Source organism: Empidonax traillii, unplaced genomic scaffold, assembly GCF_003031625.1.
Source record: "Empidonax traillii isolate 1590-97213 ecotype Southwest subspecies unplaced genomic scaffold, ASM303162v1 scaffold23:size2178997, whole genome shotgun sequence".
Taxonomy (NCBI): Eukaryota; Metazoa; Chordata; class Aves; order Passeriformes; family Tyrannidae; genus Empidonax; species Empidonax traillii.
In genome coordinates, this window is record NW_020955216.1 from 923,014 (window position 1) to 949,303 (window position 26,290).

A 26,290-nucleotide genomic window follows, 5' to 3' on the forward strand; every position below is an offset into this window, starting at 1 on the left:
TGGGGCTCGCTGTCCCTGGGCTGTTCCTGCCGGCCCCGCCCCTCCGTGACTTCCCCGCTGCCTCGGCGGCCACGTGACCGCGCGGGCCCTCCCCCGGCCGGAAGTCCGCCGGGAGCGGCAGCGCGGCTCGTCCAGCGGGGTTCTCACCGGCCGGGGCGGCGCTCCCATAGGCTCTGCCCGCCGTGTCTATGGTGCGCGGGGCTAGAGCGGCTCCTCCCGCGGAGCACTGTGGGGTGGCCATGGCGGCGCCAGGGCAGCCGGGCTACAGTCGCTGAGGGAGCCGCGGGCGGTGCCGACGGCAGGGCCCACGGCGGCCGCCATGGCCTCGGTCAGCGAGGAGTCGCTGCACCGGCTGTCGGGGACGAGCCCGGGCGGCGAGGCGGGCGGGCTGCTGCAGCGGGCGCAGGGCGCCGAGCAGCACGTCTTCAAGGCGCCGGCCCCGCGCGCCTCCCTGCTGGGGCTGGACGTGCTGGCGGCGCAGAAGCGGCGGGAGCGCCAGGAGGAGGCGGCCGGGGGGAAGCGATCCCGGGTCGCATCCTACAAGGACTGGGAAGAGGGTCGTGACGAGGCGGGCAGCGCCGAGGAGGAGGACGAGGAAGAGGACGAGGACGACCGGAGCAGCCGCAAAGCTCGCAGGAACAGGTGGGGTCTGCGGGGGCGGGGGTGCTCGTGATGCCCGCGGGGGTCGCTACCGGCCGGGAAGGGAGCGGGGGGCGAGCACAGGTGGTGTCACGGGGCTGCGGCCTCCGGGGTGGCGGGGAGGGAGGCCTGAGGGGGACTGCGGGCCACTAGGGCAGAGCTTGGAACTGGAGCCGTACGTGACCAGCTGAAAGGCATCTGTTGTTTAGCACTCCTGAGCGTTTCTTCTTTCTGCTCTGTCTGCCCAGGCATTACCGCTCCGTCCATGTGGAGACACCTTCATACACAGGGGGTGTCAGCGAGGAGTTCTGGGAGCGCAGCCGGCAGCGGGAGAGGGAGCGTCGGGAACACGGAGTCTTTGCCTCCTCCAAGGAGGAGAAGGAACGGAAGAAGGAACGCAGTAGGGATCGGGACCACGATCGTAAACGGGACCGTGGTAACTGCTCAGAGACCTTTGTGGTGCTTCTTCCTTTGGGTCTGGGCTTGTCCTGGCACCTGTTTGTAGTCCTTAGCTAATGTTTGTGATGATTTCTGCAGCAGACTTAGGAAACTTGTATGTGTAATAGGCACCTGATCCTACTTTGTTTTCACAGAGGAGCGGGACAGAAGTCGTCACAGCAGCAGATCAGAAAGGGATGGTTCATCGGAACGAAGCAGCAGGAGGAGCGAACCTGAGAGCCCTCGACATCGGCCCAAAGGTGGGAGTGGGATCCAGTAGAGCTCTTAGTGTGAGACCTAACAGAGAGGGTCTTGGGTTTTTTTTTTTGCTTCCTGCTGGTTGTGTCAGGACAGAGATGTGTGAAAATCTGGCAGATCTCTGCAGAGTGGCATTTATTCTGGGTCTGTGTGGCCCTTTGGCAATTCCTTGAAATCACTTGGTCAGCTCCTGCCCTTAGAGGGAGAGCAAATGAATAGTCTCTCTCCCTGCTCCTCACTAGAAGGTGTTAGGTAGCTCCAGATGCTCGGGGCCACTGTTTGAACATCAGGTGTCAAACCCCACCTCCTCTGCCAGATGCAGCCACACCATCTCGCTCCAGCTGGGAGGAAGATGATAGTGGCTACAGCAGTGCCCGTCGCTCACAGTGGGAATCTCCCTCACCCACACCTTCCTACCGGGACTCGGAGCGCAGCCACCGGCCATCGTCACTGCGGGACACGGACCGGCGGGAGCGGGACAGGTACTGGTGCCTGGGGCAGGGCTGTAGGCTGTGGGGCTACAGAAAGGGGACAGTGTGCTTGGGAGCAGTGCTAGGCTGTGGCACCATGTCCTCACTCATGCTGCCTTCTCAGGTCTGTGAGGAGCAGGTACTCGGACAAGACGCCATTGCCCACCCCATCGTACAAGTACAACGAGTGGGCTGACGACAGGAAGCACCTGGGGGCTACGCCACGGCTGTCCCGGGGGAGAGGTGAGGAGTCAGAGCTGGACTGCCTGGGGCAGGCGGCACGGAATCCCCTTCCCTGCAGCACACTGTCAGCTCTGTGGGGTTTCCTCGGGAGTGTTCTGGACCAACTGTCTCGCCCGCAGGCCGGCGCGCGGACGGGGAGGAGGGCATCACCTTCGAGACGGAGGAGGAGCGGCAGCAGTGGGAAGATGACCAGCGGGTGAGAGCCGGGGGCAGGTGAGGGGCTTGGGGCTGCCAGGCTGTGGGGGCCAGGCAGAGCTCAGCGCTGCACCTCTCACTTCCCAGCAAGCTGACCGGGACTGGTACATGATGGATGAGGGCTATGACGAGTTTCATAACCCCTTGGCCTACTCCTCTGAGGAGTATGTGAAGAAGCGGGAGCAGCACTTGCACAAGCAGAAGCAGAAGCGGATCTCAGCACAGCGGCGACAGATCAATGAGGTAGGGCCAAGACGTGGGATTGGCTGCTCTGAACACGTGGGGTTGGCTGCCTCTTGAGAGACTCATGGGCTGAGCCCTTGCTGTCAAGTGGAGAAGGACGCTCTTGGTCCTGGCCCAGGCTGATGGAGGGCTCACAGGCAAACTGTGATTGAGTTCCCCTGGAAATTCCAGCTCTGTGTCTCCTACATGGGCAGACTTTGCAGTTAGAGTGGTTGGTGGATTGCAGTGTCCAAGGCAGCAGGAGTGCAGAGGGCTGTGCTCCTGTTGTTCTGGGTGTGAGGTACATTTACTGGGACTGTCCAGTGTTGGCCCAGTGGATGCCGCCCAGGGGGCAACTGTCCTCAGCACATGAGCAGGCCTATGTCCAGGCTTCTTCACGCATTCTGAGTGGGATAGGGGTCTTGTGGGCAATGTCTGTCCTGCATTTCCTTGGAGGCAGTCCTATTGACCATTGCCTTGCGTGGTCAGTCTCTTTCTTGTACGCTACTTCAAGCTACTGTTTCTTCCTTTGTGCTCACTTTCAGGCTCCCTAGGTCAGAACCATCAGTTCCATCCTGTTGCCAGTGTGGCACCCAGACCTGAGCTCAGTGTTCTGGTGTGATCTCTGGGGCTTTTTGTGGGTCTTCTGTGTGTTTATGAGATTTTGTTTCCTACAGGATAACGAGCGCTGGGAGACGAATCGCATGCTGACCAGTGGTGTGGTCCATCGGATTGAAGTGGACGACGATTTTGAAGAGGATAACTCTGCTAAAGTTCATTTGTTGGTGCACAACCTGGTGCCCCCTTTCCTAGATGGAAGGATTGTCTTCACCAAACAGGTAGAGGCTGTAGCTGAAGGTGCTGATATGAGGTGCATGTATGAGCCCTTTGTACTGAAGCAATGCCTCCTCCCTCCAGCCAGAGCCCGTCATCCCTGTGAAGGATGCCACCTCGGATTTGGCCATCATAGCCCGGAAAGGCAGTCAGCTGGTGCGCAAGCACAGGGAGCAGAAGGAGCGTAAGAGGGTATGCTGTGACCTTTTGGCTTGCTGCTCTCTGTACATGTTAGGTAGTGCCTCACAACCTTGTTTGGACTCTGCAGAATTCAGGCTTTGGCAACAGTGATGATAAGGAGTTCATATTTTTGTGACTTGGGACATCTTGGCCGCACAGCTCACTGCATTGCCTCATAGCAGCTCCTGTGCTGTGATTGCCTCGGGTACTGCCTGGGACATGAATCACTGTGCACTTAGGCAGAGGAGGCTGATCCAAAGGACATTTGGATCATGGAAGAAGAAAGCAGGGAGAAGAGTGCCAGTTAGCTTGGGGACAGCCATCAGGCAGTATGGTGGCAGTATGGCATACTATTTTCTTAGGAGGCAGTTGCTCATCCTGTGCCTGTATCCATAGCAGTGTCTTAAAACTCTGCTCCAGTAAATTTGGAAGAGGGAGACCTGATGAAGAGTGGGGTGTGCATTCTGCATTGGGAAATTGTGGGACAAATGTCTTTTCCTAGTCTTATAAGTAGGATTGTATGTGCTTCTTGTCTTAAAGTTATGCTGCTTTTTGTCCGTCCAGGCTCAGCACAAGCACTGGGAGCTGGCAGGCACTAAACTGGGAGACATTATGGGGATCAAGAAAGAAGAGGAGAAGGATGAAATGGTGACGGAAGATGGCAAAGTGGATTACAAGTAGGGACTTGCTCTGAATTACTCTGCTCAGGTGGTGATGGGGGCTGTGGGTATAGCAGAGTGTGTGGAGAGGCAGCTTCAGGACTTGTGATGTTTCCTTAGGACTGAGCAGAAGTTTGCTGAACACATGAAAGAAAAAAGTGAAGCCAGCAGTGAGTTTGCCAAGAAGAAATCGATCCTGGAGCAGAGACAATACCTGCCCATCTTTGCTGTGCAGCAGGAACTGCTCTCCATCCTCAGGTATGGCTACCAGGGCATCCCCAGAGTATTGGCCTATGTTTTGGAACCCAGGTGAGGAATTCTAGATTCAATGGCCATTTGGAAGCTGTATTATTTGGGAACAAACCCCATTGCTTTCTGTGGGTGGTGGCAGCTCCTGCCTGAGCAGGATGACACTTGGCTGGTGAACACAGAAGCCCTTCTTTGTAGTGTACAAAGAAATACTTTTTCCTTTTCCACAGAGACAACAGCATTGTGATTGTGGTGGGGGAGACAGGGAGTGGGAAGACGACCCAGCTGACACAGTACCTGCACGAGGACGGCTACACTGACTACGGCATGATCGGCTGCACCCAGCCCCGCAGAGTGGCCGCCATGTCGGTGGCCAAGCGTGTCAGCGAGGAGATGGGGGTGCGCCTGGGGGAGGAGGTGAGTCTGGCAAGGGGTGCAGGGGTACCACCCGATGACAGTGAGTGCATGGGGCTGTTGGAAGACTTGCTGGTATCTCTACCCTGCTAGGTGGGCTATGCCATCCGTTTTGAGGACTGCACGTCCGAGAACACAGTGATCAAGTACATGACAGATGGGATCCTCCTCCGTGAGTCGCTGAGGGAGGCTGACCTGGACAACTACAGTGCTATCATCATGGATGAGGCACACGAGCGCTCGCTCAACACTGATGTGCTCTTCGGGCTGCTTCGGGAGGTGTGTGAGCCCAGCCTAGAGGACAGCAGCGGGGGGCACTTTGAGCAGAGTGTTGGCAGGGACAGCCCTTCTCTGCCAGGTCTGGGAGAGGGAAGCAGAGCTGCTATATCTCTGTCTGCATTTGCTGCTCCAGCATCTGGGTTCCTGGTTCTGGAGGGTTAAATCTCTCCTAGTGCTGCCAGAGTCTTGCTGGCTGAGTGTCAGAACTCTCAGTACAGAGATCTTTGCTAGCTTAAGGCTTCCTGGACCGAGGTTGGTGGGTCTTTTTAACTGCACAGATCATATAGCATCTGTGCTATTTGGCATGAGCTACCAGTGCCTCTGTACTACAGCAGAAGCTCTGTCCTGTGCTGTTGTCTCAGTAAGAATGGAAGCAGCCCACAACCATGCACAAATGCCCCTTCCTTACTGTTCCTTTCATTTGCTTTCTAGGTAGTGGCCCGACGCTCAGATCTGAAACTTGTTGTCACCTCGGCCACCATGGATGCAGAAAAGTTTGCCTCCTTCTTTGGGAATGTTCCCATTTTCCACATTCCTGGGCGCACTTTCCCTGTGGATATTCTTTTCAGCAAGGTATGGTCAGTGTTGTGGAGGGAAGTGCTGTTGTGACAGGAGGGGGTTGTGACCTGGATGTGCTGTACTCTGAGGTGGACACACAGGTCAGGGGAGGAGTGGCCATGGTGTGCTGCACTCAGGACAGGCCAGGGAGGTTATTCACCTTTGTTAAGATGGGCTCTGCCTTTCAGACCCCACAGGAGGATTATGTGGAGGCTGCAGTGAAACAAGCCCTGCAGGTCCACTTGTCTGGTGCTCCTGGAGACATCCTCGTCTTCATGCCTGGCCAGGAGGATATTGAGGTGAGCTGGAAGGGCAGGCACTGTCCTACCCCCTTGTTTCATTTTGATGTTTATGCCCCTCTTTGTGTTTAGGTGACCTCAGAGCAAATTGTGGAGCACCTTGAGGAGCTGGAGAAGGCACCTGCTCTTGCTGTACTGCCAATCTATTCTCAGCTGCCCTCGGACTTGCAGGCCAAGATCTTCCAGAAGGTGCTGATGTGTGCTCTGTGATGGGGGTGGGGACAGGGAAAACTGGAGCAGGAGACAGTACAGAGCAGGAGGGAGGGATGCAGACATGTCTCTATATTGAATATGGAGGGAAAGCATGTCCCCCCTTTCAGCTGTCACTTGGGGCTCTGTGTTGCTGCTCCACTCTCCTCTCGAGAGGAGCATAGCCTCGCCCAGGGAAGTGACTGATGTGTAGTGTGCTTGCAGGCTCCCGACGGGGTCAGGAAGTGCATCGTTGCCACTAATATTGCAGAGACCTCACTGACAGTGGATGGCATCATGTTTGTGATTGACTCTGGCTACTGCAAGTTGAAGGTCAGCTAGGATTTCCTGTACTGTTTGTGATCTCTGCTGCGATTGTGATCCGGCCTTCCTCTTACTTCCATCTGATCTTGTGCCCTGCAGGTTTTTAACCCCCGCATAGGCATGGATGCGCTGCAGATCTACCCCATCAGTCAGGCGAATGCCAATCAGAGGGCAGGCCGAGCTGGCCGGACAGGCCCAGGCCACTGCTTCAGGTAGGCACATCACTGGTGTTCCTGTTCCTCTTGTATCCCCAGCTTGGCATCAAGTTAAGTATGTTTTTTTCTCACTGGAGCTGTTCATTATCTTGAACCTTGGGGGGATGTGGGCAGCAGGCAGGCCTGAAGGACTTCTCCTTTGGACCCAGTGCCTCTGCAGAGAAAAGGATGTGCTCCAGCTTCTTCCCGTGCCCATCTTCACTTGTGGCTGTTCTGCCCTGGATGCTGTCAGGATAACAGCCAAGCCAAAGGCCTTTCCCAGGCTTTGCTCTGAGACCAAGGAAGGGCTGTGCTTGGGCAGGTGCTGTGCTGCAGCCCAAACACCCCGATGTGCTGGGGAGGACAGACTTCGGCTGGGGTAGAGGTGCCTCCCGAGGGTCCCGCTGTCTGGGTGGAGGGTTGTTGCCATGTGCCATGCCAGGCTGGGCTGGGCTGGGCTGGGCTGGCTAGAGGCTGGCAAGTCTGTAAGGAATACAGTGACCAGAACAGGAGGAGCATGCTCTTGGCATCTGTTCCCAGGCTTTACACTCAGAGTGCTTACAAGAATGAGCTACTGACAACCACGGTGCCCGAGATCCAGCGCACCAACCTTGCCAATGTAGTGCTCTTGCTCAAGTCCTTGGGTGTGCAGGACCTGCTGCAGTTCCACTTCATGGATCCGCCCCCTGAGGACAACATGCTGAACTCCATGTACCAACTGTGGATCCTGGGGGCCCTGGATAACACAGGTATTGGCTGCTGGGGCAAGCTGCCAGCACATGGAACTGGGACCTGCCCAGTTGCTGATCAGTGATCCCTGTGCTGTTCCTACAGGTGGTCTGACCTCAACAGGACGTCTCATGGTGGAGTTCCCACTGGACCCTGCACTCTCCAAAATGCTCATAGTCTCCTGCGACATGGGTTGCAGCTCTGAGATCTTGCTCGTTGTCTCCATGTTGTCTGTGCCTGCCATCTTTTACCGGCCTAAGGTACCCGTTTCGTTCCATCAGCTTGGGGCCTTTTCCTGCTTGGGCTTCCTGCTTTTTCCACGACTAACCCGTGTTCTTTGCTCACTCTTCAGGGCCGAGAGGAAGAGAGTGACCAAGTGCGGGAGAAATTTGCTGTTCCAGAGAGTGATCACTTGACTTACCTGAATGTTTACCTGCAGTGGAAAAACAACAACTATTCTACCCTGTGGTGCAATCAGCACTTCATCCATGCTAAGGCCATGCGGAAGGTGAGGCTGTGGCCATGAGGCTGGGGGAGGGAGCCTTGTGCAGGTGAGGGCTCTGACCAGCACACACCTTTGCAGGTGCGGGAGGTGCGTGCCCAGCTCAAGGACATTATGGTGCAGCAGCGGATGAGCCTGGCGTCCTGTGGTACAGACTGGGATGTTGTCAGGAAGTGCATCTGTGCTGCGTATTTCCATCAGGCTGCAAAGCTGAAGGTGAGAGGTGTCTGAGCTGTCTGGAGGCTGTGAGGCCCTGCCTGGGATCAGGTGGACTAAGCACACTTGTTTTTGCAGGGCATTGGGGAGTATGTGAACATCCGCACAGGCATGCCCTGCCACCTGCACCCCACGAGCTCTCTGTTTGGCATGGGCTACACGCCAGACTACATTGTGTATCACGAATTGGTTATGACCACAAAGGTGAGCTTGAGCTGAGGGCTAGCAGGAAGGGTGATAAGTGCTGTGAGGGAGATGGGAGGGCTTTGCTATGAGACTGGGATCTGTTTGAGTGGCAGTTCTCAGCCTTTCCCATCTGTACCAACTAGGCATGTCTGTGTCATCTGCAGAGGCCTGTTCGTCCCTTTCCCAGTATTTTTCCCTGGCCTCTGTGGGACATGTTTGAACCTTCTTGTGGTCTCACCAAATCCAACCCATAGCAGGGGGCCTCTTGGGGCCAGGAGGAATTCTCTGGAAGGGGTATGGTCCCAGCCTGAGATGTGCCATCAGCAAGTGGGGGAGGAAGGGAGCTGCCATGGCTCTGGTCATGGTGCCCAGGCCCCCAGAGTACCATCCTGCTATCCTGGTCTTCACTTCTGTCCCTACAGGAATACATGCAGTGTGTCACTGCTGTGGATGGAGAGTGGCTGGCAGAGCTGGGTCCCATGTTCTACAGTATCAAGCATGCTGGCAAGTCACGCCAGGTAAGTCTCCTGTCCAAGATGAGCTGGCAGATGGCAGGCCCACTGTGTGCCTATTCTGCTGCTGTGTATGTGTTTTTTCACATGGAGGGAACAGGCCATCCCTCTCCTGTCCCTGACCTTGCTGCCTTGCTCCAGGAGAACCGCCGCCGTGCCAAGGAGGAAGTGTCTGCCATGGAGGAGGAGATGGCTTTGGCCGAGGAGCAGCTGCGTGCCCGCCGGGAGGAGCAGGAGCGCCGTAACCCGCTGGGCAGTGCAAGGTGGGTGCTGGCCCTGCCTGGCCATGGCTTGCCTGCATGGAGCATCCCAGCTTCCCCATGGGCATTCTGGCACAGAGAAAGGTTGCATTTTCCATTAATCACCCTCATCCTCTCCAACAGATCTACTAAAATCTACACCCCTGGGCGGAAGGAACAGGGGGAGCCCTTGACGCCACGACGCACCCCCGCCCGCTTTGGCCTCTGAGAAGGCAGTACCTGTTGCTTTGGGACTTAAGGACTTCCAGGAGCAGCTGAGTCTCAGGAGAGTGCCCTACACCCCTGATCACTGTATTCTGTGAGATCTCTACAGCTTGTAGCCCAAGAAGGCTTTGGTGCTTGGCACTAATTTTGCTACAGAACAGAAAGAATTTTATTTGTTTAAAGGTTGTCAGTCTTAATTCTTGCTTTGTTTTGCGCTGCTTCTTGTCCCAGAGGCGAGTGTTGGGTGGAGGCAGCTCTGCAGAATTGTGCGAGGCTGGTGCTGTCAGGTTGTTGCCCTGTAGAACCTGGAAGGAGGCATAGAATTTCAGTGACCTGGAGAACAAGACAGCCTGTCCCTGTTTCAACCCTGGCCTGTACTCATGCAAAGGCAGTTCTCCCACAGCCCATGCCCTTGACAGGTAGCTTGTGCCCAGCTGTCCCTGCACACCTGGGACTGTTGGCCCAGCCCTGTTTCAGGCCAGGCTGTGCCAGGGATTCTGCTCACTTTTTCAGCTGCTGCCACTTGTGGGGCTGCTCAGGTGTTCTGACTGTGAGGTGTGGGTTTTACATCCTGCCTGGTGTATCTTGAATGCCCGTCTGTATCCTGCACCTGCTCTGTCACCTTGCTGAGCTCTTCCATAAGGAAAGCCAGCTCCACCTTGCAGACAACCAGCTCCTCTTCTCGCAGAGCCAGAGCTCTCTCACTGTCTACATGTAGCTGCTGCCAGTGTTGGGCTAGTCTGCTCAGGTCATGCAGGCTCTCCTGGAGGGAGTAGACATGCAAAGTAGCACAGTGAGAAAGATGGCCTGAGGACAGACTCCTGGTGTCCCACAGGAAGGCTTGAGACATCCTTACCTCTTGCTTCCTCTGCTCCTGGGAGCTCTTCCTCAGCCCCTGATGGAGCTGCTGGCTCTGTGTCTTGTGGACTGCAATCTTTTTATCCTGCTTGGTGCTCTGTCGCCGGGCTTGGGCCAGTTCTTTCTGCAGGTTGGCTGTGTCCTGCACCTGCCCACAAAGCTGTGGGGCAGGGAGAGTGGTTTGGCTGCACCATGGGCAGGCTGAGCCTCTCCTGGAGGCAGGAGAGGGCCCTGGCACTGAGGCTGCATTCCTGCCCTGTCCTGCCCTGCCCTCACCTGTTGCTGCAGCTCTACCACTTCTTGATGTGGGCCTTGGATGGTCTCCTCGGCTCCGCTCAGCTGCTGCAGACTCTGCTTCTTCTGGGCCTCGGTGGCTCCCAACTGCTCCTGCAACTGAGCTGGGCTGTGCTGCAGGTCCTGACTCTGCTCCTGTGTCCCCAGCTGCAGAGAAGACAGTGTGTTGGTGGGTTGGTCTCGTGCAGTGTGCCTTTCCCTGAGCAGGGGCACAGCTGCCCTCCTTGTGCTGCAGGAAGCTCCGGGCCGGCTGGTGCCGGCTGTGCGAGGCGGTGGGGACAGGCTGGCATTGCTGCCACCCACCCCACCCCAGAGTTTCTGGGGAAAGTGGAGCAGGGCTCAGCCCTGCAGCGTGTTTTGGGACACCAGATGTACTGGCTCCTGTGCCTCCCTGGCTACTTCCCCCTAGACTTAGTGCAATGGCTGGGGGTTGCTGGTACTGACCTGCTCAAGGAGCTTTCTGCTCTCTGCTGGGATATCATGGCTGGTGACAGAATGGCTGTGGGCAGCCACGTTGGAGGTGACCTCTGTCTGCACTGCTTGGTCCTTCAGGTGGAGGGATGCATCACTGACCTGTGGGTAGCCAGTAGGATGTGGGATCACCCTGTGCCCCTGCTGTGCAGAGCTGGGGCTGGAGATGGAACCACTTTGTGTCAACCCATGGACAATGAGCTGTGGGGGGAGGGCCTGTGGCAGAGGAATGTGGCCTGCACCAGATGGGAGGCAGGAAGGCTGCTGGCTCTCATCTCTGTGCAGCCTCCACAGTGTCCTCCCTGTTGTGGCAGTGTCTGCTGAACAGCCAGCAGCCCTAGAAAGCCATCCCTGTGGTCCCTGACCTGTGATAGAGCATGGTCACAGGGAGAGTGGTTATCTTAGCTCGCTGATGAAGTTGCAGACTGCAGCAGTGCTGCCAGCCCTGGGACAGTGCCTAGAGTGTCAGTGGGGCCATTGGGGGCTGCAGTCTTCCAGCTCAGCTGGGTGGACTGGGTTGTGCCAGCCATGCCTGTCCTGTGACTGTGCTGCTCCATACAGAGTGTGGTGTTACAACCCTGTCCATTGTGTGGCTGGCAGGACATCCCCTACCCTCCCATGGGGGTTCACCAGCTGTTTGCACAGGCTGTGGGGCAGGCATGGTGCCTGTGATGGGAAGGCAGTGGGGGACACATGCAGCGTGGCCTGCAGCTGTTGTGTCCAACACTGGTACCTTGTCCATCAGCACCTGGCACTGCTTCATCAGAAGGACCAAGTCCTGATGCTCCTGCTCCATTTCACACTCCTGCTGCTGCAGCTGGGCCAGTCTCTTGCGGTTCACATCCCTGCAGAAGTCCAGGTCCCGCTGCAGTGACTGTATTGTGACCAGTACCTCAGCTGGCTCCAGCTCCTGCTGCTGTGTGTCCTGGCATACTCTGGGCTCCCCAGGCTGTGGCTCCGGCACCAGCGATTGCCTTTGGCCCTAGGACATGGTGTGAGCAGCATCTGTGCAGCTCATCACTGTGGCCAGCCCATCTTGCAGCTCCTGCCTGGGCAGACACCAGGGCAGGACAACTCTGGCAGTCCTGGTTTAGTGCAGAGCAGCAACAGAGCATATTGCTGACAGGTGCGTGCAACCCTATCCACCCCCAGACACCACCACCCTCTGTATGAGTGTGTGTGACACATACAACCCCCCTGGGCTCACAAATGGTCAAGCCCCCAACACCACTGGTCCTCAGCACTGCAGTGACACCAGCATGAACTGTGGCACTATGGGAAGTGGTAGCCATGGGACCAGTGCAACCCCAGCAAGAGTGGATACTTCCAAGCCCTTGTGCTCTCCCCAGCCCTGGGGACGAGCTGTCTTGTGACTCAGTCAAGGCTGGCCAGCGTCTCCTGTACCACCTGGCCACCAGCCTGTGGCCACACGACCAGCCCCTGGGTTGAGCACAGGATTGGCACTGCTCACCTGGGACTGCCAGGCCTCTGATTCCTGCTGAAGCTGCTGGATGGAGTCGCTCAGCTCGGGTGTTATCTCCTCTGCCTCTGGTAGCCCTGTACAGTGATACCTTTGAACCCTCAGGCTGGCCCTGAGGTACAGGAACCTCCCTGGATGTGCCACATTTTGGCCAATCCCTTGCTGCTGGAAGGACCACAACAGGGGACAGGCCTTTCCTGTGGCACCAGACAACACTCAGTCCCAGGGATGTCACCCAGCCCTGCCTGGGGCAACCCCACCATCCCATGGTATTGGCACTGCCACTCCCCATCAGAGGAGCACCTGGTGCCAGCAGGAGAGGCTGAGCCTCTAGAAAAGCAGGGTAGAGCTGTGTAGGACCGCAGCCCACACTCAGCAGGACCTGGCCCCACCTGCCCACAGTCCTCACCGCAGTCTTCCTGGGCCATGATCCTCCTCACTGCTCTTTGTCCACAGCAGGCCGTGACACTTCCCTGTCTGCCACTATGAGGTCACCACGTTCTGGTTATCATCCTCAGAACTGGGCCAGGACACGGCAACACCCTTGTGCCAGGGCCTTGCCACCCTCACGCTGCCACTGCCCTGTCCTCAGACTGAACTCAGCCTGTGGCTGGCCCCAGGACACACCACAGGCCTGTGGCCCAGGCTGGGTGGCAACGGGACCAACAGTGGTGTCACGCTTGGGGCTGTGCCCTGGGACAGCCAGGCACAGCAGCCTCCCTAGTGTGGCCCCTCTGCTTCGCACCTCTTGCTCGGGGCAGGGCCAGGGAGATCCACTGCAGGGGCACGTCCTGGTGGAGCCGCAGGCCACAGGCCCCAGTAGAGGCAGAGTGTGCCCAGAGGAGGCTGAGCGCGTGTGTGGCCGGTAGACTCGCCCTGCCTGGGGCCACCCCACAGTGCCTGGGTGCTCGGAGCAGCAGAGCGGGTCCTGAGTGCCAGTCGCACCTTGAGTGTGGGCACAGAACTGCCACTGGCCTGTGTCAGTGGCACAGGGCTCCCTGTGCTGTGTGCTGTCCCTTGCCGACGCTCAGTGCAGTTTCACAGGTAAGTGTTTTAACTGGAAATTTCCAAGGCCAGGCTGGGCCCAGAAGGTGAACGCAGATGTACCATAATAGAAATCATCGGTTGCTATGACGACCTGCTCCACCAGCGGGTCGCAGCCACAGGCAGTGGGAGCAGGCGCAGCACCAACAGTGCTGCTAACAGGGCTGCTGACCCCCCCTGACCAGAACACAATTTGACCATAATTTCTGCCAGTGCAAGGGAACAAAATTTCCCTGCAGCTTTCAATCTTGTTCAGGCAGCAACATCCAGGGCACAGAGCCTCCATGGGGCACAGAGGATCCGTGGGGCACAGAGCCTCGTGCTGTGTGCTGTGCTGTGCCATGTTTCATCATGCCATATGCGATGCCATGCTGCAATGAGCCAACACATGTTCCACACCATGCTGAGCTGTGCCTGTCTGGAAGGGCTTGACCCTGCTCCAGCTCTCTATGAGCCTGTGGGGCAGCACCACAGCCCTGACCCACAGCTGCCCACTTATGCTTGGCTGGGGCTGAGGGGACGGGGTGGTCAAATTGGCCCTTCTGCTCAGTGAGCTGCAGTCCTGGGGGTGGGAGTTGTCTCACTTTAATTACTGCCGTAATGTTATTCTTTTCAGTGCCACGTTAATTGAAATTAAACAGCTGCCGCGTTCAGACTGGGACAAAAGTGAATCCTTTTTCATTCTCCTCTGGTTTAATGAAGACTGACATGCTGGGAGAAAACAAAGGCAATCCTGCCGCTGCCTCTCGCTGGCACACACACCAGCAATTACTGGGGACCCTGCAGGCCGGCAGAGACACCCTGGAGCACCCCACAGCCGGAGCCCCAGGCAGCCCCATCTTGTGTCCCAGGGTGCTCCTATCCAAAGGGTCTGGCTGGGGGATGCAGGGGATGGGACACCCACAACATGGGGGATGCCAGCACAGGTATTTCAGTGCCCAGGTGCTGACTCCAGGCTTTCATTCTGTCTCTTAAGAAGCATCTGGCCACCAGCCATGCCCCAGTGTGGCCCCTTGGTCTCACCATGCTGCCAAAGTCCTGCCATCCCTGCAGGCTCAGCTGGCTTCAACCTCACAATGCTCACAGTCCCCAACTGGCCCATGCAGCCTCTCAGCCTCAGTCAGGGCAGCCTTGTCAGCCCAGGTGGGTGCCTCTCTCTAGCCTTAACCTTTTTTCTGTCTTAGGACCAGGAGTTTGCTCATGATGCCATTCAGAACTTTAAAATATGCAAAATGAGGCACTGGTACAAACCTCATTAACACCCGCCTCCAACATCATTAAGATGTTTCCAAGAAAATTAATTGAGAGACTCATTAAAAATAAATTAAGAAAAATGTGTTGCAGAGCGCCTGCTCCGAGCTCGTAAATCACGGCTCAGAGCTCCAGGCCGCTGCACAGGCAATTAACGCCAGCCAATTTGTTTTATCCCGGCTGCGAAAATTAGAAAGCAGACATGGAGATTAGATTAGGGCTGTCTGTCAAGCGGAACTTGGAGTGAATATTTTAGGATACAAAATGGAAATCAGGAAAACAAAGCTGGGACTTCATTCGGGAGAGCTGGCGGGCAGAGGGTGGGGGGGAGGAGGGAGGTTTGGATGTTCTCTGTTCTGAGGATGGCACCATGGCCGCGTGCCGATGACACCCATCTCGCGCTTCCGCCACCGCCAGCTCCATCCTTGCCTGCTCCTCACCATCCTCAGTGGCTGTGCAGATGCCGACGGCCCCTCTTGGGGAGTGTGAGTGCGCAGTGAGAGCACTCTGAGCTGCTGAGTGTGACACAGCCCAAGCCAACATGTCTCCTGTGTGTGCCGATTACACACTCGGCTTAGCAAACACAGCGCAACTGGGTGAGAACACTGCTTGGGGCTCCGTCAGCTTTGGGCCATTGGTGCCCCTTTGTCCAACCCAGCACCTTCCACCACAGCAGCTCAGACCACTTTATATTCATGAACAGAACTGCAGGGCCTCAGCAAAACAAGTGCTGTGATCCCCATTTCACAAAGGGGAGCCAAAGGAGGGATGAGTTGAGGTCTTGCTTGTACCTATGTGAATGCAAAAGCAGCTCATGCAGTAGCAGCCACTGCACTGGCACATCCCAGCACTGTGCAGGGCATGCCAGCGGCTGCTTGTGGAGCCAAATGTCCAGCCATGGTGGTACATGGCCCTGGTGGCAGTGGGGGCCCACATGCTCCCACTGCTCATGGTGTAGGGGGACCTTGGAACTCTGGGAAAGGCTCTAGGAGGAGACACAGGCACTGCGTCAGCCTGTATGATTTAAGTGATGCTGAGTGAGGGATTTAGTGAAGAGTGAGGGGTAATTTGGTCACATATCAGAATGTAAAAGCGGAAAATGGGAATGGAGCTGTTAGCAGAAGGCTCTTGGGTCAGCAGGTGAAAGTGCATGCCAGTCTGATGGCTGAGATGAGACAAGCCAAACTGAAACTGGAGTGCAGCACACGCAGGAGTGGTTACCTGTGGGCAGAACAAGCTGGACACTGTGGTCATCCACAGCCACTTGGAAACAAATCTGGACAGCTCTTTTCCAGCTCTGCTCACCTGTGCCTGATCCCAAAGGAGACAGTGATGCTGGTGGTGCCACGGTGGGGTGGGACATACCAAGTGAGGTCTTCATTGCCCCCCTGGTGCCCTGAGCCAGGGTACCCATCCGTGGGCATCTCTGCAGTGCCCCAGGCACCAGGTGAGCTATCTCAGGCTTTGAGCTGGAGGTTGTATGCAGGCTCCCAACCTGCCCAGGGGTATGTGCTTGAGCAGCAGGGGAGCTGAGGTCACCTGTGTGTCACCGTCTGCAGGCTGGGGACCACAAACATGGCCACAGACTTGGGCCAAACTCCTTCTGGAACACTTCTGTTTGCAGCTAAAGTTTTCCATGCTGAGCATAAAAATACATTTAATTCAGATGTTTGATTAACCTCCTTTCAACTATTCCTGAGTTATGGAACAACTGCAGAAGTTTTGCACATAAAAGATTACTAGTGTTAAAAATAATTGTAACCACAGGAAAAAATAGCTATACATTTTGAGCTAGATTGGACTCCATCCTCCGGTAGCCCAACTCTGACCTCAGAATAAAACAAACATGTTTTGGGCCCCCTCCGTCAGCCTGTGCCGGGAAGGGGAAACGACAAACAAAAAAACAAAAGCCCAACCAAGTATCCCAGGATTTGTGTGGGAAAGGGTCTGGAGAGCCCTGGACAGCTTTGGAGAACTGCAGGAATGGCTATATCAGGGGCTGGTTGTGGACAGAGATGGCATGTGGCTGCTTGGCAGAGCCTGCTGCAGGATCGAGGAATCGTGAAAGGGTCAGGGTTGGAAGGGACCTTAAGCTCATCTTGTTGCACTCCCCGCCATGGGCAGGGACACCTTCAACTAGACCAGGTTGCCCCGTCCAACCCGGTCTTGGACACTTCAGGGATGGGGCAGCCATAGCTCCTCTGTGCAACCTGTCCCAGTGGTGGGCGGGGGCTGAGAGAGGATTGGGGGAGAAAGGAAAGCAGAAAGTGAAAAAAACCAGGAGTCCCTGGGACAGGGGGACAGGGGTGCGGGCACGCGGGTGTGCCGGGATCGGGGGTTCGGGGGTGTCCGCCGGGCACCCAGGGGGGCCCGGGCGGTGCGGGAGAACAGACCCCGCTCCTGCGCGTTCCGGCCCCCGCCCGGCAGGGGTCGCTCTCGGCCCGCGCTGCGCTGCTGGCGCTGGGGGCGGCTCCGCCCCGGCGGCCCCGGCGCCTCCCGGGCACTGCAGGGCACCCCCCGGCACCTCCTGGGCACTGCAGGGCACCCCCCGGGCACTGCAGGGCACCCCCCGGCACCTCCTGGGCACTGCAGGGCACCCTCCGGCGCCTCCCGGGCACTGCAGGGCACCCCCCGGGCACTGCAGGGCACCCCCCGGCACCTCCTGGGCACCCCCGGGCACGCCTCAGGCACCCTTGTTCCGCCGCGGTCACGGTCGGGGCTGGGCGGCGCGCCGGGACCGCTGCCTGGGCCCGAGGTGCTCGTGCGGAGGTGTCCGGTGTGCCCGTGCGGGGGTGCCCGGGGATTGGGGTGCCCGGCGCCCCCGCCGCAGCGCAGCCCCGGCCCATAGCAGGTGGAGGGCCGGCGAGTCCTGAAAGGGGAGTGGGATTCATGAATGGGATCAGCGTTTGCGTCGGTGGAATTTTAATGAGTCTTGAAGGTTATTTCTGAGCGGTTCTAGTGACAATAGCCGGGTCTTCCCGTTGGGAGGGAGCCGTATCCTGGCCCGATCCCATCAGATGCTGCCCGGGGCACACTCCTGTGTTTGGGATGAGGAACAGCAACAGCAATACCGGCAGCGTGGGCAGAGTCCACTGGGAGCGACAACAACCGGGACAGGCTTGCAGGCTTTGCATTCCGCAGTGGGAATGATCTCATTATCCTTCCCGGGGTCTCGGCCAGCTACTTGAAAAATACTTATTAAAAAACCACGGCAGCTCTCAGGAGAGGGTCCTCGCCAGGAAATGGAGAGAGAACAAACTGGATGTGTAAAAACAGAGCAGGGAGAAACACCCACAGTGGCAAAAATGGGTCGGGACCTGCCCTGCTGTATTCTCTGTGCACACTGAGAGCCCAGGCCACATCCCAGAGTGGACAGCAGTGCTTCATGTCTCCTCTGTCCCTTCATCCGCCACTTGTTCCCATGAAACCTTGGAGTGGGGAGTGTTGGTGCATGTGGGGGCCCACCCAGCCCAGTCACACAGGAGCCAACCTATGACATTCCCATTGCTCAAAGACAGGGTGACCTGGCTCATCCCCTCGTCCTGTTTAGGCAGGGTCAGCTGGAGCAGGGTGCCCAGTGCTGGTTGGGTTTAAATGCTTCCTCCTAGGGCCAGTGGAAGGTGCAGAAGAGCACGGGAGTGACCCTGCAGGGGTGCAGCAGCCCCTAGGGCCACCTCCTGCCCACCATCCATGTGCTGGCAGTGCTCTTGGGGCTGTTGTGTATTCGTGCCATCATGGCACCATTTCCACTGCTTCTGCTGCCAGTTGCATCTTGTTTTCTTGATTCTGTGGGTTAAGGACATACACAAGCTGTGTAGGAGCTATCATGTTCCTATAAGGAACCATGAGTCAGAAATCAGCAGGAAGCACAGATCCTGCTGGAAGAAGGAAGGAACAAGTGAGGAACAAGCACTGCTCAGGTCTGGTCACAGGACACAAGGCATCGGTGGTTCTTGCAGTTACAGCCACTAAGTCTGGGAGAGAGGGATGGTGCACCTGGACAGCCATCTCTTTCAAGTCAGCAGTGATGGCAGCAGTGGGTGGGAAAAGGTTGGGAAAACATGGAGGCTGAAGGGAGGCAGAAACCTTTCCCTTTCCATGGTTAACCTTAAGTCTCTGGCAAAAAAGAAAGGAGTATTCTAAGATAAAGCATAAAACCAACGGGAAACAAAGTTGAGACCTATACTTATGCTGCATAGAGAGCTTCATTAGCCCTGTTGACACAGCAGTAATCGCAGAAAAAAAATCAGTAGGAGTGATGCAAAGGAACTGACTGCCGGGGAGGATGTTATGCTTTTGCCATCTCTTGATGTCTTCAAGCGCAGCCGAATGCCTGTCTGAAGCTGCCTTAGCCAGACAAGTTACTGAATTCCACAGTAACATGGTGAAGTTTTCTTGACTGCAGGTACAGGAGATCATGCTGCCCAATCCATTCCTGCTTCACTCTGGGAATCTGCAGGAAGGGAGTGCAAAGGAGGACCACAGCAACATGATGTTATTTGTGCTCTTGGGTAGGGCTTCATGCTAGAGCTGATCCATCTGGCTCCAGCAGCATTCCCCATGGAGCCATGCGTGTGATGCTCATGATGGGTGGTGAGAGGTCCCAGAACTCCTGGGTGATGGGGCTGGCTGCTCATCAGCCCTGCCCCGTGTGGGCTGCCTGTCCCTGGGCCACCAGCACTCCTGTGCCTGTACCACAATGACCTTAGTGCTCCATGTGATGGTGAAGGTGGGGTCTCAGTGGGTAAAGGTGTCCAGACTCCACGGGGGCAGGTATTTTGCCTAAGAAGGCTCTGTGTCCAAGTGCAGGGCAAATGTGGCCCCTTCCTGGCTGTTGTGCCTGGCTCTGGTGAAGAGCTGGCTCCCGAGTTCTCCCCACAGGGTTACTCAGCCCCTCAGGTGGGCAGACGCTTGAGGCTAGACCTGCCTGGGAGAGGCCAGGTCTGCAGTGTGGTGAGGTTGACCTTGTATCATTATTTCTTCTTTTTTTCAATGTTTAGCAGCTGTCCCCAGTCTCCAAGGTATGACACAGCCAGGTAGACCTAATCTTGATGAGGGCATTTGCACCGTCTTTCTCACAAGATCTCACTGCAGTCCCAGCTGCTCTAGCTCTTCCTCCTTGGGAGTGAGGGCCTGGAGCTGTGCTAGATACAACCAGATGGGGATGAAGAGATGGAGCTGTGGAAATGTTTGCTTAGTGCCCAGGAGCAGTCCAGAAGGCAAACTGGCTGTTAACAATTATCAGGAAAATAATGCAGAGCAGATCACTGTTCTGCCACTGAACAGATCCATGGTGGAAGCACGCTGTGATTTCTATATGCAGCTATGTCTGCCTCTCTCAAGAAAATGATTTGGAAGAGTTTCAGAGAAGAGCAACAAGGATGATCAAATGCAAAGAGTATTTTCCATGTGAGGAAAAGGTGGATAGTGTCTTTAGCCTGGAAAAGAAATGACTGAAGAGGATTATAGTATCAAGTTTGGCAAATAGAAGTTGTCTGCAGTGTGATTCCTCTTTGTCCCTTCAATATAAGAACCAGCAGCACCCCATAAATTAGCAGGTAATAACCAGAAAACAAAAAGCAGGTGTTTTTTTGAATGTCGTGTGCTGTGTTAGACTGCTTCACACAGGCTATGGTGGGCCCTCAAAGTTCATGTGCATTCAAAAATAACTTATACATTTAAATGAGAGAAAAATATCCACTCACATTGATGGAATGCTCTGATTCTGCTTCTGGAGCTGTGAGCTGGGGGTGGCTGGCACTGGCAGAGTGTTCTGGGCATCACGGCAGGGTCTGTGCCCTCTATACCCCAGTGCAGATGCACCAGCCAGACTCCAGGAATCAATCACCAAATTGCACTGTCTCCTCCTGGAACAAGCTACCAGTGGAGAAACAGAAAACAGGGGTTTGTAGCTATGCTGAAACTTCACAGTTGATTTTAAGCTTCTTAGACAGTATAATATGACTGTGGATTCCTGCTCAGGGCTATCGACTGCAGCCTGTGCCAAGGCGCATGGAACCCCCCGTGCCATGCCTGCATGTGATGGAGTGCATCCCTGCACCAGCAGTGTGACTGACTCAGATCAGAAACCAGCTTCCCGGGATTTCCCACCAGCATCCTTTCAGATTGCCATCCAGCAGCAGAGATCTGTGCAGCCAGGAGGTGACAGGCACCAGGAGACAGCATTTTCTTCAAACCACAGAGAGGAATTAGCACAGACTGGAAGCAGCCCCCTGCCGCCTGCTGTCCAGGGTGGGACATGCTGCCTGCTGGGCTGTGGGGAAGGAGGGGGCTTGCCCTTCAGATGTGGCTTTCCCAAGTAAGGTGTGCTTGTAAGCAGACACTGTGGCAAACAATTTGCATGTTCTTGCAGTGTAAATCCTAACCTGATTCTCTCAAAGCACCTGCTGTTGTGCTGCTGTGGTGCTAAGGAATATCTGCATGGTGGAATAAAATGCTATACCTTAAATACTTGAAATTAATTGAGATCAGTGGTCTTTTTGTGCTGTGGGACCACACCAAGACCACTGATTATTTACAGTCCTGTAGGTTAGAGCAGCAAGGCAGCTGCATGGGTTGTCTGGGCAGGATGGACAGTTTGGCCAGTATGGGCCGTATGGCCAGGCCACCAGAGCAGCTCCTGCAGGTCAGTTTCATGGTGCTGTTCCTGTTGTCACTTTAAGCAGTGCCTCTGCTTTGTCACATACTTCCTATTTTGCAGCACACTGCTCTCTGCAGTGCAATCACAAATCCTCCATCTTTTTATCAAGGTGCTTCCTGATCAGCATTATTTTTGCATACCTTCTACTACAAGAACGAAGAGGCCAATACTGAGCTGCAGTGAGTGCTCAGCCAGCACAGTAATCAGCCAAATTCCATATTAGCAGCATGGTTTAAATGCCCAGCCTGGTTCTATGCAGTGACCAAGAACATAGTGAGTGGAAGGGGCCCCTGCTCTATTTCGGTAATGCTCCCCTGTTTCCCCTATTTCTGGAGTTCATTAGTACAATATCAAAATTACAGACCACAACACTTCCCATTTCTTTCTTCCATTCTGAATTAAAGACCTTCTACTGAAGACTCTCACTTCAAAAACCAGCCAGGCACTTTCTAATATCAAGCAAAATGCCTGAAGAACAAATTGCTCCTATCAGAAATAAAGCATTTTAGTTCTGCCACAAGCAGAGAGATCTGTGTTTATAAGTCCCTCCAAAGGCAACTCCATCTTTCCTGCTTTCCTCTCATTTTCTTTTGATGCACAAAGCCTGCACGCTGCAGTGTTGTGATTGGATTCAGCTTTGGAGCAGTGTAATTGTAAATATTCATTGGAATCCAAGCTAGTTTTCCCAAGTCTCTCTTAAAGGCTCTGCAGCTATACAAACAGCCATGGTTCTGCATTAGCGTCACAGCCTGGAGGCTGCCTATTCCTCCCCAGCCCCAAAGTCTGCTCCTTCAGAGGCTGCATGGAGAGAAATCAGCCTTGCCAACCATTTTAGTCAATGCTCTATTATTTTCTTTATTCCCTGTTTAATGCCTGTGTTGTAGAACTGGCTCTCAGATCCAGGTGCCCGGTGGGGTTCCTTGCTGGTGTCTACACAAATAACACGGCTCACCTTGGCTCGCAGTTCCCCTGGCTGTCGTCGCCGTGTGTTTCAGTCCCTGTCTCTCTGCTGACAGTGATGAGATGTCTGTGAGTGGCTCTGCGTCCTGGTGTATGGTACATAGTACATGGTATATGGTACATGGTATATGGTACATGGTATATGGTACATGGTATAGGGTACATGGTGTAGGTATTGTGCCTGCCTCCATTCCACCCTCCTCTGAGATACTCCATGGCTGCCCTCACACAGTGGGGCAAGGCCAAGGGCAGCAGACTCCTTCGGCCTCCGGGGAGCTGAGCCCCGTACGTCAGCCAGACCTTGCCTTGGTGGTTCCTGGGCCAAACCCTGCACAGCCAAGCTGTGAGCCCCAGACTGACCATGCACCCCAGGTGGTCTCTGACTGCAGCCAGGTCCTGCACAACTCATTTGCAGAGCAGCACATGTAAGAAACTGCACACAGCTATTCTGACGAGAAGGAAAATTGAATCCAAACGTTCTGATAGCAAATCTATCCTCCCATCTCTGCCTCATCCACTCTTGTGTTCCCCACCATGGGTGGGACTGCACTGCTCCGGCCAAAGCCTGCGGCATAGCAGCACATGTCATGCAGATGGTGGTATCAGAGCCTTCATCACCCACTGACACCCTCTGGGCTCTGCTTGCTCCTTTCAGCATGTTACAGCACGTGTTCTGCCTCCTGGGGTACCTGGCACCAGGCAGGTCGGCAGTAAAAGGGGCAACACTGAAGGTGATGCGGTGGGGCTCTGGCAAAGGCAGAGCTGTGTTTCAAGGTGTGAACAGGGATAGATTGAGAAATGAGCATGAACCTCAAGAGGCTGATAGTCCATTTTCCAGTTCTGAGACAGGGGAACCTACAAGTGCCATGCGTATTGTGTATCTGTCCTTAAAGCTCTCCTGTAATGCAAGATCCTCAGGGCCTGGCAGTCTGTCACCTGTTCTGTTCTCCTCCCCTTTAGAAAGCTTTTCCTAACCTGGATCTTTTCTGATGCAGGCTCTGGCCATTAGTTCTCGTGTGTTCCTTCATGAACATGGAGAACAGATGGCTTTGTTCTTCCTTCCAGGAGTTTCTTACATACAGCTGGTGTTGTGATTTTCCTCAGTCATGCAAAAACAAAAAAAAGGAACAAAAACAACAAAACAGTCATATCATGAATAACAAAAGAAACCCTGTCTTGTGGTACTCCCTACCACACAGAGCAACATCGATGAGTGCCCTCTGAGAGCAGATGAAGTAACAAGGCCTTTATATAGATAACAGCTCCCAGAGTCACAACAGCCCATGGAGAGAAATGCCCTACTCCTGTAGATCCATATCTTCTGGGGATTGCCGCCAAACTGTCCTCTTCATCTCCCTTCCTATCCCAGAGGCATCAGTTCAAAGCCAACTGCCTTCAGATGCCTGGAGCCCCATCTCTAGTGTGAGAACACACTGGTCCTTTGGCTGCAAAGTCCTGGTGCAGAGGAGTCTTCCTGGCATGAGCTGCAAGCACAGTCCTTGCCTTCCAGCTCCATTTTCCAAAGCAGCCAGAGCAATGTTCTCCGGTGCTCCTGCTTGGATGATTTATCCAGGTCACGGTGAGGACAGCTGGCTAACTGAGGTTAACAGCTTTCTCGGTTTCATTTCAGAAAGACATTAGCATGGGGGCTGTATTAAAGAACGATATGCCAAATTCTGATTCATTCACCAGGAAAGCTCATGACCAGGTGGGGGACTGAGCTGACAGGCAGGACTGTGCTGCCAGCCTTTCCGTAAAGGGCAGGACCATAACTCATGTTCCCAGTGTTAAATTACACCTGGCACTCCTTGTAGAGGACTCCTGGTATGTGCTGCCTGCTGAAGGTACCCAGGACCACCAGCCTTGGGAGCCATGAGCCCCCACACCAGGAGATTTATCAGCAACTGGGGCTGGCTCAGAAAAATATATTGGAGCCCTTCTGTCTGGAAGAAGGATGATGAGAAGGAAATATGACAGAGGTCCATAAAATCAGAAGTGTCACAGGAAGGTGAGTAAGGAGTGACTGTTCACGGTCTCCTTCAATAAAACAGCGGAAATTGTCAGGGGACAGGTTCAAAACAAACTAAAGGAGGTGGCTTCTTAGCCTATGCATGGTCAAGCAGGGGAATTCACTGCTACAGGACATTGCAGAACTGGGATAAGATCTGAGTTACAAAATTAGTTTGACAAGTTAGAGATGAAAATTCCTCAAGGGCTGTTAAACACAAAGACTCCTGCTTGGGCTCAGAAAGTCCTTCCACCACAGAAGGTGGGTGACGTCTTGGGGTGATATTACGAGTTTCTCCTACTTTTCCCAGGGGAAAAGAGCTCTTTCCCAGGCACAAGCTGCTGCCAGACACAGAGCCAGGTGGAACACTGTTCTGCCACAGAATGGCGTTATATTTTTATGTAACAGGGCTTGATGCTCCGTACTTTAATTGGGAGTTTTGTCAGAGAAAGTTGAGACCTGGGCTGTTTTATCTGCCACTTTCACACTGAAACCAGGAGTGAAGCTCAGCTGAATTTGGTATTAACGGTTGGGGAGATGGGAAGGGAAGGGAATAAGAAGAAACAGAGTGTGATTCCCACCCTCCCATGCTGTCCTTGCACAAATCAGCACACAGTCACCCATATGCATATGCAGAATGCGTCCATCCACTCACACAGACAAAGGCACACACGTCCTGCTCCCACCTTCACCGTGGGCAGTTGGAGCGCGGGCTCACCGCGCACAGCTCAGCCCACATACTGGTCTGGCTCCTCACACACAGAACAATGGGTGATGTGGGAGTTAATGGAACAACATCTCGTTACCTTCCTTCAAATGCAATGAATGTAATCAGTGCATTGTGTTCATATATGATGCAATATATGTATTATTCTATATATATGAACACATTTATATGAATATATTCATCATAACCACATTAAATGAAACAACATATTTCCCCTTTGACTAATAAAGGGGACCCCCCCTCCTGATTTTAAATGCTGTGCAGTGAGCTGATGCTCAGACAAACCAGCAGTGCTGAGCTCATCCTGCCATCCAGCACCACCTGGTGCTCCAATGTCAAAAGTACCTGGTTTATTCTACCAGAACCCTGAGCATATTTAACTATCAAGTTGTTAAAATAGACACTTTTTTTATGTCTTATGGGATGCTGAAGGGGACGACAGGGGGGTACCAGGTTAAGCAAGTAATGCTTCAGTGTGAGGCAGCAGCTGTCCAGGTTTCCGGGACCAGCTCTCCTCACCCCCGTTTGCCGTGTGGATCCGAATGAGATCTTGTGGTCAGAATCCACTGAGGAATGCCGAGGAATGCCGGTGCCCAAGCAGACCTCAGGCAGACAGCCAGATGGCTGCAGAGGCGGGAGTGACTGTGCTCTCCCAAGCCAGGCTTACACGCCAGAGGAACACACTGAGCAAAGGTCTGACTCCTACAGCTTCTGAAATACAGCGGTAGGAGAGGGGGGCTGTGGTGGCACAGGGGCAAACAGACCTGGCACGGAGCAGACTGGCCCAGGCTGCCCAGCAGGCCTCCAGCAGGAAATTAGGGTGCTGGTACCCTGATGTCTGGGAGCAAGCTGAGGATTTCATCCACAGCAGCATAGCTGAACAGGTCTGAGCAAGCCTCATCACCTGGCTCACGGCACGTCACTGTCACCACTAGCCAGGACAGCGCTGTCCTGAGGCAGTGTCTTTGCGGCCACCCTGTTCCCATCTCTCCGAGGTCAGCAGCGGGAGCAACACCCAGGACATCTGTGCGTGACAGCCATCACACCCCCACACCAACTGCAATCCCAGTAGCCATTTACAGCCAACAGAGCTGTGGCCATCTCCCTGCTGCCCTCAACCTTCCCCTCCTCACTGGGAGGTGACAGACTCTACTCTCACATCTTCAGCCCTTCCTTATGCTACCATGTAAATGAGAGCAGCAGATTATGACTATTGCTGTGAATGCATCAAATAGAGTTCCCTTCCCAGCCTGGGCTGCCAAGCTAGAGCAGACTGGCATCTT

General features: G+C 54.9%; 2 protein-coding genes across 5 annotated transcripts; one reads left to right on the forward strand and one right to left on the reverse strand.

Moving 5' to 3' along the window:
• Positions 1 to 122: 122 nt before the first annotated feature.
• On the forward strand, positions 123 to 9,439 carry DHX38 (DEAH-box helicase 38). The gene is made up of 26 exons (XM_027903338.1): positions 123 to 642; positions 888 to 1,075; positions 1,233 to 1,337; positions 1,652 to 1,817; positions 1,930 to 2,048; positions 2,168 to 2,244; positions 2,331 to 2,486; positions 3,143 to 3,304; positions 3,384 to 3,491; positions 4,044 to 4,156; positions 4,259 to 4,396; positions 4,618 to 4,804; positions 4,895 to 5,080; positions 5,513 to 5,653; positions 5,827 to 5,937; positions 6,010 to 6,126; positions 6,352 to 6,459; positions 6,550 to 6,662; positions 7,185 to 7,393; positions 7,479 to 7,633; positions 7,726 to 7,881; positions 7,957 to 8,091; positions 8,170 to 8,295; positions 8,700 to 8,795; positions 8,931 to 9,052; positions 9,173 to 9,439. The coding sequence occupies exons 1-26, from the start codon at positions 320 to 322 to the stop codon at positions 9,255 to 9,257; spliced, it is 3,702 nt and encodes a 1,233-aa protein (XP_027759139.1). The 5' UTR covers positions 123 to 319; the 3' UTR covers positions 9,258 to 9,439.
• Positions 9,405 to 13,569, reverse strand: LOC114067736 (zinc finger protein 853-like). Of its 4 annotated transcripts, none has more exons than XM_027903386.1 (8): positions 12,766 to 13,569; positions 12,348 to 12,424; positions 11,610 to 11,858; positions 10,850 to 10,978; positions 10,388 to 10,552; positions 10,110 to 10,271; positions 9,759 to 10,016; positions 9,405 to 9,558 (listed from the first exon to the last, which is right to left on the reverse strand). In XM_027903386.1, exons 1-7 carry the CDS (start codon positions 12,782 to 12,784, stop codon positions 9,789 to 9,791), a joined length of 1,029 nt encoding a protein of 342 aa, XP_027759187.1. In that variant the 5' UTR covers positions 12,785 to 13,569; the 3' UTR covers positions 9,405 to 9,558; positions 9,759 to 9,788. The 4 variants fall into 4 exon arrangements, with proteins under 4 accessions (XP_027759187.1, XP_027759205.1, XP_027759196.1 ...); XM_027903404.1 differs by having other exon boundaries at positions 11,625 to 11,858; positions 12,348 to 12,433; positions 12,766 to 13,567; XM_027903395.1 differs by having other exon boundaries at positions 10,388 to 10,537; positions 12,348 to 12,433; positions 12,766 to 13,565.
• Positions 13,570 to 26,290: the final 12,721 nt, after the last annotated feature.